This window comes from Myotis lucifugus, unplaced genomic scaffold (genome assembly GCF_000147115.1).
Source record: "Myotis lucifugus unplaced genomic scaffold, Myoluc2.0 scaffold_460, whole genome shotgun sequence".
In the NCBI taxonomy this organism is placed as follows: domain Eukaryota; kingdom Metazoa; phylum Chordata; class Mammalia; order Chiroptera; family Vespertilionidae; genus Myotis; species Myotis lucifugus.
In genome coordinates this window covers 376,615-395,091 of record NW_005871508.1, presented here as the reverse complement: position 1 = coordinate 395,091, position 18,477 = coordinate 376,615, and the positions used below count along the sequence as shown (strand labels likewise).

Below are 18,477 nucleotides of genomic sequence, written 5' to 3'. Positions count from 1 at the left end.
CATAGTTTTGCACCTGCATCTGAATTGCTTGGAGTTGTTAATATCATTTTTAAATCTACTTTTTATTGATTTCAGAGAGGAAGGGAGAGGGAGAAAGAGCTAGAACCATCTATGATGAGAGAGAATCATTGATCGGTTGCCTCCTGCACGTCCCACACTGGGGATTGAGCCCGCAACCTGGGCATGTGTCCTGACCGGGAATTGAACCGTGACCTCCTGGTTCACAGGTTGACACTCCACCACTGAGCCATACCAGCCAGCTGCTTGGAGTTATTTTTAAAAATACAGCGTCATGGGTCCCCGGTCCGGAGGGAGGGCCCAGGAAGCTGCACGGGAAACAAGTTCCCCTGTGGTTCTCACACTTGGTCAAGTCTGAAAACCACCGCAAGGGCATTTCCAGTGGAGGAATGGCGAGTGGCGGGAGCAGCTCCGGGCCGGGCCTGCACTTAGATTTTGAAGCAGGGAAGGGTGCATCTTGCAGTCAGAGGAGAAAGGAGGCGCGCATGGAGTGGCATGGTGATGGGACTGCGCAAGAGGAATCAGACAAAGAGCAAGCAGGCTTGTCTGTCTGAGATGCACAGCTTCCTTAGAAGAAAATTCAGACATGAGGCGGTAAATTTAGTCTGAGACGCTGCATGCAGAACTCTGAATCTCGCCTGCAAGCAACACTGAGTTCAAAAAGTAGTGGAAAATGACTACAAATTCCCGAGTAGAGAAGAATCAGATAAAAACTGCCTTTCTGGTGAATTATTATTGTGGTTATAAATTGAAAAAAAGGTAGAAAGAAACTGTGAGTGTTGCTTAGGATGACATTTCAACGATTATAAACCATCCCGTGCGAGCAAGGAACTGTGCCCACTACCTTCTAGTTTCTGGATGCGCGCAGCCCTGACGTCCAGAAGGTGGACATACTGTTCCACTTTAAGCTCGTAATCTTGCTGCAAATTCTCCATCTTCTGGGTCACTGCCTCAACTTCCATCTAAAAAATAAGAGAGAACACATTTCAACATGTGTGATTAGTTCCATCTTCATTTTTTAAAGCAAATAGGATTCAAGCGTTTTCTAGATCCTGCACATGCCAGGAACTGTAGCCCAGTTTCCTGGCCTCAAATAGCTTATGGCTTCACAATTCACCCTTAGGGTTGTTCATAAAACCAGAAGTGAGGTCAACAAAAGCCGGTCCCGTTTGGCGGAGGTGTTTTTCCGTGGCTGCGGCTGTGTCTAAGGGGCTGTGGGAATCACCTTGTTTGCAGAATGTGGTGACTCTAGTCTGGGCGAGTGCAGTGCCACCACTTGCGCTCTAAAATTAGGGTCTTAGCCCGGCCCGTGTGGCTCAGTGGTTGAGCATCTACCTATGAACCAGGAGGTCACGGTTTGATTCCCAATTAGGGCACATGTCCGGGTTGCAGGCTCCATCCCCAGTAGGGGGCGTGCAGGAGGCAGCTGATCCACGATTCTCTCTCATCATTGATGTTTCTCTCTCTCCCCGCTACCTTCCTGTCTGCAATCAATAAAAAAAACATTTATAAAAAAATCAAATCAGGGACTTAAAATTTTTTACTTGTCTTAAAACAATTTCTTCTAATTACTTAGTTATATTTATGAGAACTTCCAGGCATGTGGGAACACATGGCCGCAGATTATAACCAGGTACCACGTGATACTGCTTAGGAAGGTGAACCGCGCGTAGAACATGACAGGACCCGTCCTCTCCCAAGCCGTGTTCCATTACCTGGTAATCCTTATTGATTTTATGCTGCATGATTAGCATGTTCCTGGTCTTCTCAAGCTCTTGCACTGTCTCTGCATGAGTTGCCTGCAGCTCCCTCATGGAACGTTCTAGATCTTTATGACTGGTATTGTCTACTTTCTCTAAAAAGGAAAGCTCTCCATTTCTTTGTGATTTCTGAGCCTAAAATAAAAACATGTTTTATTACTGAAAACAAGAGCTTCTAAAATGTAATCATGTGATTTAATATAGATATAGCAAGGAAAAATCATTAATTGAAAACAGATATATTTCCATTTTCCACCAGGAATAAAGTAGTCCTGGCATAGGAAATATATTTGGACAGACATTTGGAACAATTATAGAGAATTCGAAAAACAGTTTATTTCTTCATGACATAAAAAAGAAATCATGTACATTTATTTCGATTTCTGTTTCTTCATTTGATTAAAATCTACACTGTGATGATCTCAAAGGAAAGAAATGCATTTTCTCATGTTTTCCTGTAAACAACAGAATATCCTAGAGCTGGAAAGTATCTTCTGGTAACACTTATGATCCAGTATTTTACTTAAAATAATAGTGTCAGCCCTAGCCGGTTTAGCTCAGTGGATAGAGCATCTGCCTGCGGACTGAAGGGTCCTGGGTTCGATTCTGATCAAGGGCACATGATCCTCGGTTACAGGCTCGATCCCCAGCCCTGGCCGGGGGTGTGTGGGAGGCAACCAATCGATGTCCCTTCCCCTCTCCCCAAAGATCCACGGAAAAGTATCCTGGGTGAGGATTGACAACAACAATAAAAACAGTGTATACCCAGGTCTCTCAGGAGAGAAAATTGTTGATTAGTTTTATCATCAGGCATGTAAAAATGTTTGTCACCGTTGGACAAAGTGCTGTAGACCAGCGTCTTTAAGGTCTATTTTAACGTGATTTTGATGTCCTTATGAACTCTGCATATGCCGTCACTACATGTCACCTGACCCCTGTCCTGCATCATTCCCTCTCCACGTGTGAGGGTTATAGAGATGGGCCTGCACTCTGCCGGGACAGTTCCACGTAGACATGCAACTCATGGGGAGGTGCAGAAAGTTACCTTTATGAGCAGCAGGGCTTCACTCAGCTCCTCAGCGTTAACATCACTCTCCTGCGGAAGACAGAGCGAGTCAGAGCTCACAGGGAGCTATGAATGGAGAGCACAGGAGACATCCCAACTACGCAGATCAGCCCCACGGATGGAGCATGAGCTGCCTGACACCGTGACGTGACCAATGAAGTAACATATTTGCATCCCTTTTCTCGCTAGAATCGTGCTTTCTCTGCGCCTAAGGCATGTAGAGAAGAATCTGGATTTACATCCGACAGAAGAAAAGGGTTCACCTGGTTGTAAAACTTCATGCGGCTTTTAAGGTCATCGAGCTGTTGCTTTTCTTCCAGACGGCGTAACTGCAGCTCTCTGTTCTCCTGAACGAGTTTCTCATTTTGGTCTTGAAAAGAAAGTCGACACAATTGGAAAGATATGAGAGAACGCGGCAGAAGAACACGTTTTGCACTGACACGGCAAGCTCCGTCCAGCGACGCTCTGGGCAGAGAGGAAATTGCGCTAGCACCCAGCGAGGCGGCAGGAGCCGGACGCACGCACACCCTCAGATGTCGGCCATATGACTCACTGCTTATCAAAAACGTAAGACGTAACTTCGCAGTATTAATAGAAGGAAATTGTGGCCTCCGGGACTTCAAAGGAACATTCTATCTAAAATACTTAAGAAAATATGTTCCTAAATCTGCGATTTTTACTTACTTAGTAAGGGTCCTGAAAAGCATGCAAAAAAAAAAAGAATTATCTTTTGGTTTTTGGAGTTCCTTGAATTTTCTTTTCCTAATTTAACAAAGTATTTTTATTCAAACAAGATAATTTCTCTGGCAATAACTAAAGCCATCATTTTAATCAACTACCTTTTAACTAATCTGTTACGATAGGAGCATTGGATTCCCAACCAGGGCAGGGGAGTGTCAGCCGTAATTCGTGTGTGTTCTTTATGAGCTCATGCTGTTAACGAGGAGGACATGGACTCAGAGCCATCATTATGGGGTGGAGGTCCGTTATGGTCCCCTAGGCAGTCATTGGCCATGACCCACAAACAGGGGCTTAGGGTAGAGCTACTGAGGACAGTAAATCCATTTTTCACTCCCTGGATTAAACATAAAAAAAAAAAGAAAGGCACAGTAGCTCGTTAACAAATGTGTTCTCTCGTCTCATGTTCTTAAGTGGGCTCGTCAGCCGCGCTCATTGTGGGGGTCCGGCATCCTCCTCCTGGGCTCCCTGTGGACTGACCCTAAACCACGTCATCCCCAGTGTCTCCACTAATTCCGTCCTGCTCCCCGAGATTTATGTTTGTCATAAGTCCTCAATTCAAGTTGTACGTTTCTGTTTCCTTTCCTTAAAAAAAAGGCAAGTCAACACATTTGCCAAGAATTCTTTACATAAGTACATTTGCACACTGACTGCATTTTATACAGAAATATGTTTCTGACATTTATAATGCTTTCTGTTCCCAAGCTAGAAATACTGCATGTAAGTAAAAATGGTAAAATACACAGTTAAGAAGAAATGGAAAAAATTCAGATATTTCCTTGAAATTGAAAAATAACACACACACACACACACACACACACACATACACACACACAAACTGTGACTCTAGGCAGGGTATGAAGAGGCCTTTTAATATCAAATATATTAAGTTTTTCTTATTGATAAAAGGTTAAAGGTTATCTTAGAACAGTGATGGCGAACCTTTGAGCTCGGCGTGTCAATATTTTGAAAAACCCTAACTTAACTCTGGTGCCGCATCACATATAGAAATTTTTTGATATTTGCAACCATAGTAAAACAAAGACTTATATTTTTGATATTTATTTTATATATTTAAATGCCATTTAACAAAGAAAAATCAACCAAAAAAATGAGTTCATGTGTCACCTCTGACACGCATGTCATAGGTTCGCCATCACTGTCCTAGAGTATAAGTTGCTAATATTTAGTGAACAAAATGAAAAAAATTTAAAAACATGGACAATACTTGGAAAATCTGAAGGTGAAGGTGAAATGCTTGGCTTTAAACTAAAAATTAGGATGAATAATAAGTATGAGTTCTCAGGAGACAGACTTGCTTTTTGTTTAGAGAGCAGGGTAGGATGTGGAATGCTTTATTTTATGTTGAGGAGGCTAAAACAACATCTAGACTGAGTGAGCAGGTAGCAGAAATGAGGTAAATACAGCCAGGAGGACGGAAAGGGAAAGGTGCGGAGGCTATTTCTGTGGCTGGCGGAGCTTCCAGGGCCTCTGAGGGCGAGCCGGCGTGGGAAGGACAGGACTGCTCCGTGCTCATCTGGATGATGATCTCTGAGCTCGAGTTTCTTAATTGTTTCAATTTTTCAGACGAGGGCCCTAAGAATGGCATTCTGATAGGCATAAATAAACTTGTTCCAATATTTCTTCTTTTACTGATTTTTGTTTCAACAACTATGTCCTCATGTGTTCACTGATATTTAAAAAAACACTATGGCATTATTAGTAAGAAAATAACTTCGTGGGAAAAGATATTATGGAATACCAGTAACTTTTTCCCTGTTGAATTTTATGTAGAATTATCCACTATATTCTTCCTTTCTTAAACTGTTTATTGGGAGACGATATAGTTCAAGGAGGAAATAGACTTGCTGAATTACAATATGAAAAGTCAAAGCACCCTGTACAAGATGAAAAATAACCTCCTTTATGTTAGGATTTTGACAAAAAGCATGTTAAACCAAACAGCATTTTATTCAAATGAGATAACATTTCCCTCTTTAAAAATTATGTTCTTCAAGCACACCACTAATAAGCAGAGTGCAGAGAACAATTCAACTAAACAATTTTCAAACTCCTTTGTGTTAATATCTTCAGCTGTGATCAATATAAGCTCACGTATTATGCTGAATTATGCATTTCAGCTAAAGATAGAAAGGAACTTTCGAAGCAGGCCCTTACACACATGCAGTTAATTTAAGCATTAACCAAATGCAAGCAGCATTTACATATCCTTCCCCCACATATTCACACAATCTGAAACTAATTTGTACCTCGAATAAAGAGGTGAGTATTCTTAAAAATAATCTGCCAGTTAGATGAATGACTACAAGGGCCAGGGAAACATCTTCTGGCAAAGAACACTGGATACATGAAAAGGTAAGTGTGTGAAGAGACTTCAAAGCAAAATTAAACAATTTCAAAATCTGTTGTACAAAAAGGAACTTTCTAAACATTAAAAGATTTCCTTAAATAGGCAATTTCAGTTTTTTGGTTTAGTGTCTCCCTGGAAAAAATGGTTAAAGGCTGTAATATTTTTCTTATAGTCTATTGCAACTTTTCACATAAAACCACACACACTTAAAATCACTAGATCTATAAATTTCAGGTGTTCAAGCAAAAATAACTTAAAATAACACTTGCATTAAAAATAAAGATTTAGTTCCAGTAATTTTTCTTTAGAAAATAAATGAATAACTGTACAAATATTTGTTTAGGATCTTTTTATACTTAAAAAACTAAAGAGATTTAAAAATTCATCAATAGAAGATTGTTAAACAATCATGGTACATCCTCACCCTCAAAAACTATGACAACCATTATAAATGATGATGATGTGAATGTATATTCAGACTCAAGGGATGGTTTCAAAATATGATAAATAAAAAAGCATGTTATAAAACTGTATACATATAGGAAACTGCGAGGACATACAAAAATATTAAAAGAGATTATCTTCAAGGTTGTGAAATTGAGAGATTTAAAAAAACCTTTTTATTTTGTTTACTGGAATTTTTTAGTGTACTTGAGTTATTTTTATTATTCAAAAATCTAAAATAAGAACCAGTTAAAAAAAAAAGATGAGACATGGACTAGTTTAAATAAAATAACTTAGCAATTGTAGCTTTAATAATTTATAAGAACCCTCAGAATTGCTTCAGGAACAATAAACAGGTTTTTTAAAAAGGCCACAAGATTCTAAACCCCTTACGAAGAGTTTCTTTCCAGAGATCAATATAGATGTCTAGAGACAAGAGTTCTGGAATTCTTAATATCTAGGAAAGTACGAAAAGCACATAAGTAAGCAAACTTTACTTCATTTCTGCTTTCTTTAAGAATGAGAAGTGTACATGTTTTTGGAAAAGAGAAAGGGAATATAGCGTACTTGCACTTCCCTCAGTGAGCAAGAATTTACTGAGCAGCTCCGAAAAAACGCGCTCTGTGAGGGACTCAGTTCTGAGCTGTAAAATCTGCAGCTCCATCTTTGAAAACTTTAAATCTTCCCCTGGTCGGAAATCATGTCACCATTTTATTCCACTCACAATCTTCTAGAGAAACATTCATAAGTCATCTTTCATCAGATTTAATTACTGGGTAAATAGAAGTGTCTTCCTGAAATTAAGACTACATCCATTATTAAGTGTGTTCTGTTTCAACCTTCTTAAGATGCTAAAAATAAGTCGGAACATAATTTTTAAATGTTATGATTTATAAAGTGCCAATTTCAGAAATATTAAAATTGGAAAGAAAATCTTTCCTATAGTTAATGAAATATGGCATTGTGATCTAAATCAATATATAGAGTACTGACTAGATATGTAAATATGTAATTTTTTTTTTTTTTACTGAGCCTGCATTAAACTTTTAAATGTTCTCATACAACAAAATTTCAAATGTTCCAAAGGAACAGCTAGTGGGTGAGCACCAGCTACAACATTTGAAGCAAATAATTCTATTTCCCTGTTGTGCATTTGTGTGTAACGTATATGTGTAGAATTCAGAAGTCAAACTTCTATAGTTAATTATAGTTATTTTACTTCTATGAGACAAGAGTGAGATGAGACTCATAACATGAATCTTATTCATGATTATTACTCAGCAAGGACACCTTTTTTTTTCTTTTTCATCATCAGTCCTTGTTTTTTCTTCTCAATATGAAAAACAATATAAAGCAAACACATACCCACTTGACCTCCCTTCCGTACTCCTGTTCTTTGCCCACCTCTCCCCACACTGACTCGAATTTTCACAGTAGGGACATCTTGACAAGGCTTCTGGTGTGTAAGTTCAGGGTCATAGAGAAGAATGAGATAGCTCATTATCAGAGACCCTCCCTGCTGGACCTGTAGCAAACAGCAAGCTCCTGCCACTGTCGTCTCACACTGGTTGCTCTTACTCCCAAGGCGCTGGCCACTGCTGCACATACTACACTCACTTAACTGCATGTTCCTCCCTGCTGACTGGATGCTGCCTGCGGACAGCGCCTCACTCACTGCTGGGTCCCAGTGCCGAGCAAATACTGGTGCTCAGTAAACACTTGTGAACTGCTGAAGAAAGGCTCAAAATTTAGGAGAATTAATGACAATATGAGTAAGAATGACTCTGAGAAAAGACAATTCCTTTGGCCCAAAGGCTAGGATGAGTAAAAGGAAGGTCTGAGCCACCAACACACTGGGGGAGCGGACGGCTGCAGACACAGGCTGTGTCTCCCGTCCACGGCCGGGGGCCTGGCCAACAGAAGGCCCCCAGGGAGCCCGGATGGGGCCAGTGAGTAACGGAGTCAACGCAGGCCTGAATGTGCACGCGGCGGCCGTGTCGCAGGTACCTCTTTCGGTTTTTAGTCTGTCGAGGATTTCCGCTTTGTCGGTCAGGTCGGACTGTAAGGCCGCCTCGAGCTGCGCAATCTGTACTTTCAGCTGCTGCTCCTTCACCTTCCATTGCTCCTCCTGGGCAGCACCGAAGGCGCTGCAAGACACGGGACAGGCGAGGCAGCTCAGAAAGCAGCCTCGACCGGAAATACGAGAGAAAAGCGTTTAGTGGCACAGGGACCACTGTCATCATGTCTCAGGAATTAAGTAAACATGTGCTGGTCTGCTGCTGGTGAGACCCAGGCGCCTTCCTCAGGCTGCGGTTAGGGAACATGAAAGGGTTTGTGGGATGAGCAAAGGAACTGGCCTTAATTTAGAGCTCTCAAGTCAGAGGAGTTGGCAGCGAGCGGCTTTTGTGGGACCAGGGCAGGAATTCCGATACTGTACGTGCTCCAGAGGAATCCGCATCGCCAGACCTCAGCCTCGCCGTCGGACAGGGCCCTGCTCCCCGCCACAAACCCTCTTCCTACAGGGAATCTAGAATCTGGAACATTTAACGAGCCTGTGATAATGACAAAGTCACAAAATACTGGCTGTAAAGTGATAGCATAGTGAACCGCAAGGCAGCGGTTCTGATGGCAAGTAGTGATAAGGCAGTTTTTGTCCTAAAAAAACAAAAAGCAATAGGCTGAAGAACAAGTCTTACTTGTAACACATGATGGGGGTGAAAACCCAGAAGAACACCCCGATAAGAATGACAAAGGTGGAAATATTGTCCCTCAAGGAAAGTGCAGCAGTTTAATCTGTTGTTAAAATCTACCAAGGACCAAGGCTGGAAGAACTGGCTGCAATATAACTAAATGGTAAACAGAAGGAATACACTACACATTCGTTTAGGCCAGCGGTTCCAAATGCTACTCATGCTAGACCAGCTCCACACAGAACACTTGGAGAGATTTAGAGATGAAGATCCCAGGGCCCAGGAATTCCTACTTTGACAAAGCGCCCAGGTGATGGCCAGGTTTGGAAAAACCCATCTTGATCTGTATTTCAGCAGAAAACTATTATCTGTGAAGCTTGATATGACTGAATAATTATCAGCAGCTTTGACCTTTCTACTTACTTGAAATCCAGTAAATGAAACAAAAATTTATAAAATCTGCTTTTGTACTGATGAAGAAAATGAAAGCTGTTATTGAAAATTGCCCTTAATGTTGCTCCCAGCTAGTCTTGAGGCTTTTGTACCAAAAGAGATACTTTTCTGGGAGGCATAGCTTTCAAAGGAAAAACTGTGCATTCATTTTACATTTTGAATGCTTTTACTGCATTTAAACTAACATGACCTTAGAAATGAATGGAATTCTAGAAGTTTTTCTAAATAGGACATCTGTTTCATCTAGCAGTGTTCTCCTTTCACATATGGAACCTGAAAAAACACACGCATGGATCTGATATACCAATATTTTTAATTAATTTTAAAAAGATACAATTACCCAGACTTAAATGAAATCCAAGCACAATATGTACTTTATAGAATATTCCTTTACATTTTCATTTTTAAATAAAGAACAAATATGATTTCTTTGTCTGGTGTAATTATATATCTCAAAGGCATACATATATATACATGCATGTCAGTGTGTGTGTGTGTGTGTGTGTGTGTGTGTGTGTGTGTGTGTGATATTATTAAAAACATGTACTACTCGGAAAAAAATTAGCATGATGAAATAGGCACAAGTATACATTATATCAGATGCCAAAAATTAGAAACAGTAGTGTTCCAATAGCATTAGTACCAGCACAGAGATCACCAACAGTTAATCTGGCAGAAACATCAGAAGCTGTGTGTGTTTAAATTAAGAACAATTTAGCAGCCTGGTTTTTCCAAACCCACAAAATACTAGTGTAAATCAGCGTAAGTCAATCTGAATTTAGTCCACTACTATCTTCCCTCTAAATTTAGGATTACATTCCACTGGAGTTTCATGAGGGATTCCTTTTGAATTTACTGTATTCCTCTGCGCTTGGAGCCATCTGTGCAGCTATAAATGGTGAGGCACATCTGGCTCCATTTTCTCGCTGAAGGCTGTGTACATGATTAGATCTGCATACGAGTGCAGCCTTTGCGAGCCTTTTACTCATGAAAATGTCTCTGTACATTGCCTACAGTGACAACTGAGGGCACTCACAGTTGGTCGTGGTGCACATTTCACTGTTACATGGCGTTGCAGGAGTGATAGAGTGTCAACCTGCAGTGCAAACACACACCCTGCCCAACCACAGGGCCGGATGAAATAGAGCTGAGCGGTTCATCTCCACCCTAGGATTGTGGTTCTTATAGGACAGATGCCACTTATTCCAATCTCCCAGGGCATCCCAAGGAGATGGAAGTTTAAGCTCTACATCACCCGAAAGAAGCCCACAGGTACTTTGGTTGGGGCCTCCTGGGAATTAAATCCATATCGACATCAGGGATATTTCACTTGTTGAAGAAGAAATGATGGCCCGGACGCACTCGGTTTGGTTTCTGGGAGGCACACAGTGCTCATACATGCTCACACGAGCGTTCACGATTCCTGGCAGGCGGCAGGGACAGCTCACTTCACAGAGACGGAGCACAGAGTCGGTGGGGGTCAGCCTTGCTCCTTTAAGTTTTGAATATTAGGTGACCATCACATTGCAAAAACTTGATTCACCCAATTCTTAAAACAGTTAATGTCATCTTCAAAAATCAGACCAACTCTTTTTTAAACTATCGGCATTAGATTAGTCTCTCAGGGAGTTCATACCTTACAATCAATCACCTTTACAGATTCTCTGGGTCCAATCTCAAATGGACTGAGTCTGAATTTGATGGTAGTGGGTGCAGAGGTTCCAAAGGGGCAGGGAAACCTATGTTGTCTGTTTTCCAGGTTATTCACATACAGGATTGCTGCAGGGCTCTTGCATTCATTAATCATATCACCCTAAAGCTACGCTAACTTCAAAAATGGGATGCAGCTTTACTATTTTATTGTGTAGAGTTTCTCTCTAACCAAATAAAAAGATGTAATTGCAAAAAATTTATTCTGGATTTTTAAACTGACATTTCTTAAAGCTATGCTTATGTCTTGGCATTGTATCCAAAATGTTTTAACATATTAAAAAAAGGCTCATTCCCAATACTAACATGAGGGTTTTATCTTACCAGATGATTCTCTAATATGTCATCTGTCAAGTAATAAACACATTCAAAATTTCATTTGAAAATGGAAGATGAGAATGCAATCTGCAAATCACATTTTTCTCCTGACAACGGGCCAATTTCGGATAACAAACAAATGCTCCCCTTTTACAAACATGCTATCACTATGACTAACCAAACCGAGAGTGTGTGTAGTTTTGGATGAGCGCTAGTTGTTGGCAATGATGAATAACAGTGCCACGAAACACAAGAGCTGTAGAGAATCTTAGGAATGATGCTGATATCTGCAGTTTATGGAGTTTTTGTTGAGTTTTGTAGTTTCTCCAACTTCTGAAAACATATATTTTAAAAAAACTGTATTACAGAATGTTATAGTTCTATTTACTATAATGTGTGTGCTTGCGGGGTTTTGTGCTTAAGTGGCAGGATTATTTTTTTGGACACAATGTTATGACACTCATTACACACATTTACTTCCATATGCCTGACACAACAGTCAAGTGTAAGCAGCATAATGAAGTCTGTTTAACGTAACAGGAAAAAAAATGGAGCTCAACCATAAAACATAAAAGAAAAAAAGACATTCAAAGTTATATTTACACTCTTAGATCATCTTCTAATACGAAAAGATAAAGTTTCATGGTGATAAAGTAAAATGAGAAAAACATGTCTTTCTCAAAATTCCACTTATGCATTATTCCCACATAAGTTTTTTACTCCAAAAGGTATGTTCAGTAAATCTCTTAATTGGGAAGAAGTAGAGAATGTATAGGTAATGGCCAAATGGCACTGATTTTCTTGTTTGGAGACTATGTTAAAATATTTGAAATGATAAGGTATTGAAGATAAAATCAATAAAAATTTCTGAATCTGACAGTTTTGTTACTCCACGAATGTTTCCCTTTCTCATACACAATTTTCCAATCCAATTAAAATCAGAGAGATAGTGAGGCATGTTTTATGGTTGAGCTGGATTTTTTTTTTCTGTTACGTTAAACAGACTTCAAGTTTTAGAATCAAAAGAATTGGGTTTCAGTCCTGCACCGGAGTCTCAGCAAAGCCCTGTGACTCTGTACAAGTCTCACTTTTTTTGAGTCTCAATTTCCTCACTTATAAAATGTGAGGATAACATTCTCTCCACCATAGAGTATGGTGGCTGTGTGATCTGTATACTGAAACTTGGATTTTTCAAACACACTTGGGTATAAAATATTTGGGTATAAAAAAATATAAACCTACATATTGTTTCATAGAGCTGGAAATATAAAACAAGAGGTAGAAGAAATGAATTAGGGGTCAGGAGAGGGACCAGAACAAAGCACTAGGGCCAAATGACCTGGAAGAGGGTTTAAGGCAAATCCCACTAAAGATGCCGAGCCAGGCTGTCCTTGCTGGGGAGCCTCAGATATTTTTTGACTGATGTTTGAACCTGCTCTTTGTAACCCTCAATATAATGGGCCACTGTGCAAAGATAAACACCGTAGTTAGGCAACATAGATGATACATACCGTTGGAATGATGCCTAACATTAAGTCACATTTATTTTCAAAGTAAAAACTAATAAAAACCTATCACTACACTCCTTAGATAGGATTTAATTTTAAAAATATACATTTAGTTTACAAAACATAAAACATAGTTAAAAAGTTAAAGATGTATCTGTAGATCATCTATTTTCTGACATTACAAAATATGATCAATAGAAGCAACTGTTGATATCAGCTCTACCATGTATATTTCAATGTATTTAAATTTAATTTCTTGTAAAGGTGCATTTATAATTTATTAGTATCATATACTAAACACACACACACACACACACACACACACACACACACCTGTGTCACTTAACTAAACTTAGCTGCGGAGTAGAAATCTGTTTCTAACATTACAAGAGATTTTTTTAAATACCTGAATTAGGAAGCAGATAAACAAAATCGAAACAGTTCTTTCAAATTTATCTTGAGATAGAAATGCTGTGCTACTCTTTGTAAGGCACAGAGACAATTGTAAGTGAACACTTTCTTTTCTTATTATTTTATTTTTCTTTATTGATTAAGGTATTACATATGTGTCCTTAACCCCCACCCCCCTGGTGTCTGTGTCCATTGGTTAGGCTTATATGCATGCATACAAGTCCTTTGGTTGATCTCTCCCCCTTACCCCCACCCTCTCCTCCCTCCCCTCTGAGGTTTGCCTCCACCAAGAGGCTCACTCTCAGCTCGCAGGCTGGGTAGCCCATTGGAAGAAGCAGGGGCTTGGAGAGACCTACAGAGGTTCAAATACAAGCTCTGCTACCTCAGAGCTTTAAGGGCGAGGGCAAGGTCTTAATTCTGTTTTAGTTTCACTGTCTGCAAAATGGGCATTTACAATGCCTACATTTCCAGGCTGTTGTGAGCAACTGACAATAGTGTAGGTAGAATGCTTAGCACAGGGCCTACTTGCTTATCGTCTGTGTTCAATGAACAACAGTGGTTGTTACTGGTAACAAAGCAACAGTTTTCTAAGTTAACACATCACCACTCAGGTTAAAGGACTTACTACCAATGCCCCCAAAAGCTTACTTACTTTTATAACATATATTTCTTGCAATCATCTGTAGCTAATTTTTAAATAAATATTAGATGGCCTGATACCCAAGGCTTTGACAGACAAGATCTCAGACAAGTGAATGAGAGAACACATGGAATTCTGACTTACCTGTTATAAAGTTTATCATAGTTTTCCTTTAAAAGTTCCCGTTCCTTTTCCAAGTCATTAATTCTATCTTGCAGCTAAAATGAAAAGAAAATGACACATTAGGAGATTCTCATATAAAACCGCAGGGGGTAAAAACACAGGAGAGGCGGCTAACATGGTTCAGTCTTGATTTCTAAATTGCAGCTGCTAACTAGGCCACTTATATTGTCTGTATTTAATTTAGAACTGATTTTTTCCCCAGTTGTTAAGTAAACATGAAATTAATATCTCTGTTTTAATTTAGTAGAAACGCATGCACTACTTTATGGCAACCTGTGCCAAAACCCAATAAAGAATGTGTGAAAAGCTTGCTGTTAATCTGGAGGCACACTCTTTTCTTTCCTCCCCAGTGAATCCCACTGTTCTATTCACTTTGTATTAATTTCCAATTGGCCCATAAAAAAAGTAAAAGGATTAACTTTTCTTTTGGTTCGTGGTTCACAGAAATGTGTCAATCACTATTGACTCTGAAGATACACTTTCTCATGTCACCTGGAACTTACACAAAGCCAGCAGCACATCTTTTAGATATATGAATGAAAAAATAAAATGGCAGCCCTAGCCAGCTTGGCTCAGTGGATAGTGTCGGCCTGAGGACTGAAGGGTCCCAGGTTCAATTCCGATCAAGGGCATGTGCCCGGGTTCTGGGCTCGATCCCCAGTCGGGGGTGTGCAAGAGGAAAAAAAAAAAATTTCACAAAATTGCTGACGTTGCAAAATACAACACCCTTCTCTTCAGAACCAAATACATTCCTATGACTTTGTTTTGGTTTTGCAAATGACTAATACACTTACAACCGAGGAGGCCGAGTTCCACAGGTAACCCGTTTCCAAGCATTTTCTTTCTCCTCAACGACCTTTAATTCTCACGTGAACAGTGGCTCTCAGCACATGTGCAAGTATGTTTAGGCCCTGACTTGCCATGCCCATGACATGTTGACTACGCTTTGCTGTGCTCACAGTGCCACGCATGTAGTTTAGATTTTTAAATGAATAGAATATTTGAAATGTCTCTATTTTACCTTTCCAAGCTGTCAGTTACAGAGCGGTTTTACGCAGCGGATGCGAGCGCTCTGGAGGCTTACCTCCTCGATCCTTCTCTCGGAAATCGTCACGGAGTGCAACTGTTTCTCCAGACGGCTGCACTTCACACGCTGCTCTTTCAGCTGCTGGTTCAGCTCATCTCCATTTGCCATCAAGGCATCGTGGCTGATCCGGAGAGTTTTTTGCTTCTAAAAACCAGAAGGAAACTTTTAAAAAGTATTTTTGGATTATGATTTGAATAAGTGATTACAATTCTACAAATAAATTTACTCCTGAAGTTCATGTTACACTTCAAAAAAAGCAGAGTATCACCCCCTTGTCCCTGGGGACATGTTCCAAGACCCCCAGTGAATGCCTGAAACTGTAACAATCAACTGCAATAAAAGTTATGTGACTATGGTCTCTCTCTCTCTCTCTGATAGCCAAGATGGCGCTTAAGTGACTAACAGGCAGGCGACATACACAGGGTAGGTTTGCTAGACAAAGGGATGATCCATGGCCCAGGCAGGGCAGAGCTCGAGGGCCCAAGATTTCATCACACGACTCAGAACGGTATGCAACTCAAAACGTATGAATTGTTTGTTTCTGGGATTGTCCATTTAATATTTCTGGACTGCAGTTCACTGTGGATAATGGAAACCGCGAGAAGCAAAGCCACAGGTCAGGGGGGACTACAAGACTGCTGACTGTGAACTCTGCCCATCGGGAACGTTGGGAGTTAACTAATCCCAGAACCTAGGTTAATGATGCAGCGCAATACAGCCCTCCGATGGCACTTTCCTGGGGGCCACAGTCTTTATTAAAACGATTATGGGGGTGAATAGTCCCAAGTACTATCAACCTAAATAGTTAAAGTTTAAATAAACACACTGATAGTTAACTTGATGGGTACTCAAATATTCTTCTGATAATGGTAGTGACAAAACAAAGCAAAATACCACATCAAAGAGAGACTTCATAAAACCTGACTATTGGCCTATTCATAACTTTGGTCTATCTTGGTATATCATAAATGCTTAGAACTGAAGATATATGCAGACACCCGTAAACCTTCAGTGCTATGTGCCACGTAAATGCAGATAAAAGGAGTTAAAAATAATTTTTCTTGGCATGAGATTATTTATGATAAATGTACTTGTTATTTTAAGATGACACAGATATTTATAAAAAGTCCAACCAGTTGGTTATTCCTTTAGGTATTAAGTTATAATAACACATAATATGTAGAGTGAAATTATACAAAATTGGGAATAAAAATAGTAATCTTTTAAAATTACTTTTTAGTATTATGACTATTCTACTTAAAAATATACACCTTGAACACTATTTTTGGAGCTTTGTGCATATGTATCACCATAATAAAATAACTGATCACCGTACCTCTTGAAGCTGAAGAAATTTTCCTTCCATTACTGAAAGAGCATTGCTTTTCTCCACCAGCTGCTTATGAAGCTTAATCATCTCTACATTGTCCCGAATGTTTGACCTTCAAGGATGCGTTTAAGAAAAAGAGAGACAGAGTGAAAAAATTCAAGGCAAGAGAAAAAACAATCTGTGACGTAATCACAAGGTTCCGTGGAATGTTTCCTGGGAGAAACGTACACACTTGCAGACCCGTCACCAAGGTTCTCCATGTATCACGCACCTGGGATTAGGTTTATTATTTAAAAACAACCAATCATCATTTCTGAACTTTATAAACTCACAGACTCTCAGAATGTGGAGGAAGCCCCAGATGTGATGACTCCTGTCACCTACACCACGACTGATAACGTGGATTGAAGGGCATTTTACAGGTCTGAAACGGTGCTAAAGGACACCAGTGTTAGCACAGAAATGGTTCCACCAGACTTGAGGCTTCTCCTCTCTCTTCCCTCAAATGAAAAATGTGCGTTCAGCACCCATCTTCCCACACGCCCTCCAACAAATGGTATCATAAGATTACAATTGATTGGAGTTTCCTCCTGGAGTTTGAACTTTTCAAAATATTTCCAAAAAAAGTGACTTAGCGTTTTATACTAATAATGCCTAACGCTGGCATTTAAATACGTTGCAGATGTGCCTTTCGCTGTAAGAGATCATTTAACGTCCACAGGGTATATAGAAATTCTATATGTGCAAGACTAGTTTGTATTTTTCCTACCGAGATTAAAGCAAATGTAGAATTTAACAGGAAGATCTTATTAAAGGTTAATCATAGATCTAAATGAATACCTGTTTCAAAAGGCATGTCTTTTCCTGACAGAGAAAGGTCCCTTAATTTAATGCATTTTACATTCAAAAGTTTCTTAAAAATTGTGAAGCTGGGTTTTAGTCTTCATTTTTAAAGGAAAATAAACGTTAAAAGTTTCAATTCAGAAAACGTTTTCAGTATTTAGAGTAAGTAATTTTGCTTCCAGAACTTATCTAGTGTACACATATTGGAAAAATTGTCACAACGCCCTACTGGAACCAGAGAATGGACTACAAAGCTCACACATCTGTAAACCAGCTGAGGACTTGAAATACTTAATTTTCCTCTTTGATATTTGAAAGTTCATTGCATTTTGGCATTGGACAGTCAGTTGTCCTCACACAGAAGATAAACAAGTCCAAGAGGCTGGCTCTTGCTCAGGGTACAGTCTTAACACAATGTTAAATAATTACGTGTCTAAACATGTTATCTAGTAGTTCTGAGCACACACTCAACAGTGCCCTCATTACGATTCCCCTGGGTATTATCTTCACTCTCAAAAGAGATAATACTAAAACATTAAATATGGAGAAAAATATATTTTGTTAAAAAAAATTCACACTTTTTCATATTTAGAAGTCAAAATAAGATTTATCTTTCCCCCCCCAAAATTACTTGGTTTGACCACTCAACAGTGAGTGCCATTTATTGATATGGAAGAACAGAATACTATTCAAATCTTTCCCTATGTTTTCAGTTGTCCCTGATATTTCATTTTTCTTAGTTTTGAGTATGATAATATTTTCAAGAAGATATGCAGGTTGGGGGAAAAGTAGGTTTACACTTGTTTGTATGGAAAATAATACAGTAATTAATAAATTGTAATACAAGAATAAACTCTGTGTTTTGTATACTCACAACTATATACTTTTGCCACAATCTGTGTATGTC

General features: G+C 39.5%; 1 protein-coding gene across 8 annotated transcripts in view; it reads right to left on the bottom strand.

Moving 5' to 3' along the window:
* Nucleotides 1-18,477, bottom strand: part of RPGRIP1L (RPGRIP1 like) — a 73,767-nt gene that overhangs the window by 33,545 nt on the left and 21,745 nt on the right. For all 8 annotated transcript variants that reach the window (XM_014445511.2, XM_023744394.1, XM_023744395.1 and 5 more), the window contains 8 exons: nucleotides 16,734-16,839; nucleotides 15,395-15,541; nucleotides 14,272-14,345; nucleotides 8,405-8,544; nucleotides 3,108-3,214; nucleotides 2,824-2,874; nucleotides 1,734-1,913; nucleotides 863-980 (listed from right to left, as the gene is read on the bottom strand). In XM_014445511.2, the coding sequence (XP_014300997.1) occupies nucleotides 863-980; nucleotides 1,734-1,913; nucleotides 2,824-2,874; nucleotides 3,108-3,214; nucleotides 8,405-8,544; nucleotides 14,272-14,345; nucleotides 15,395-15,541; nucleotides 16,734-16,839 (923 nt within the window). The remainder of the gene's footprint in view (nucleotides 1-862; nucleotides 981-1,733; nucleotides 1,914-2,823; nucleotides 2,875-3,107; nucleotides 3,215-8,404; nucleotides 8,545-14,271; nucleotides 14,346-15,394; nucleotides 15,542-16,733; nucleotides 16,840-18,477) is intronic.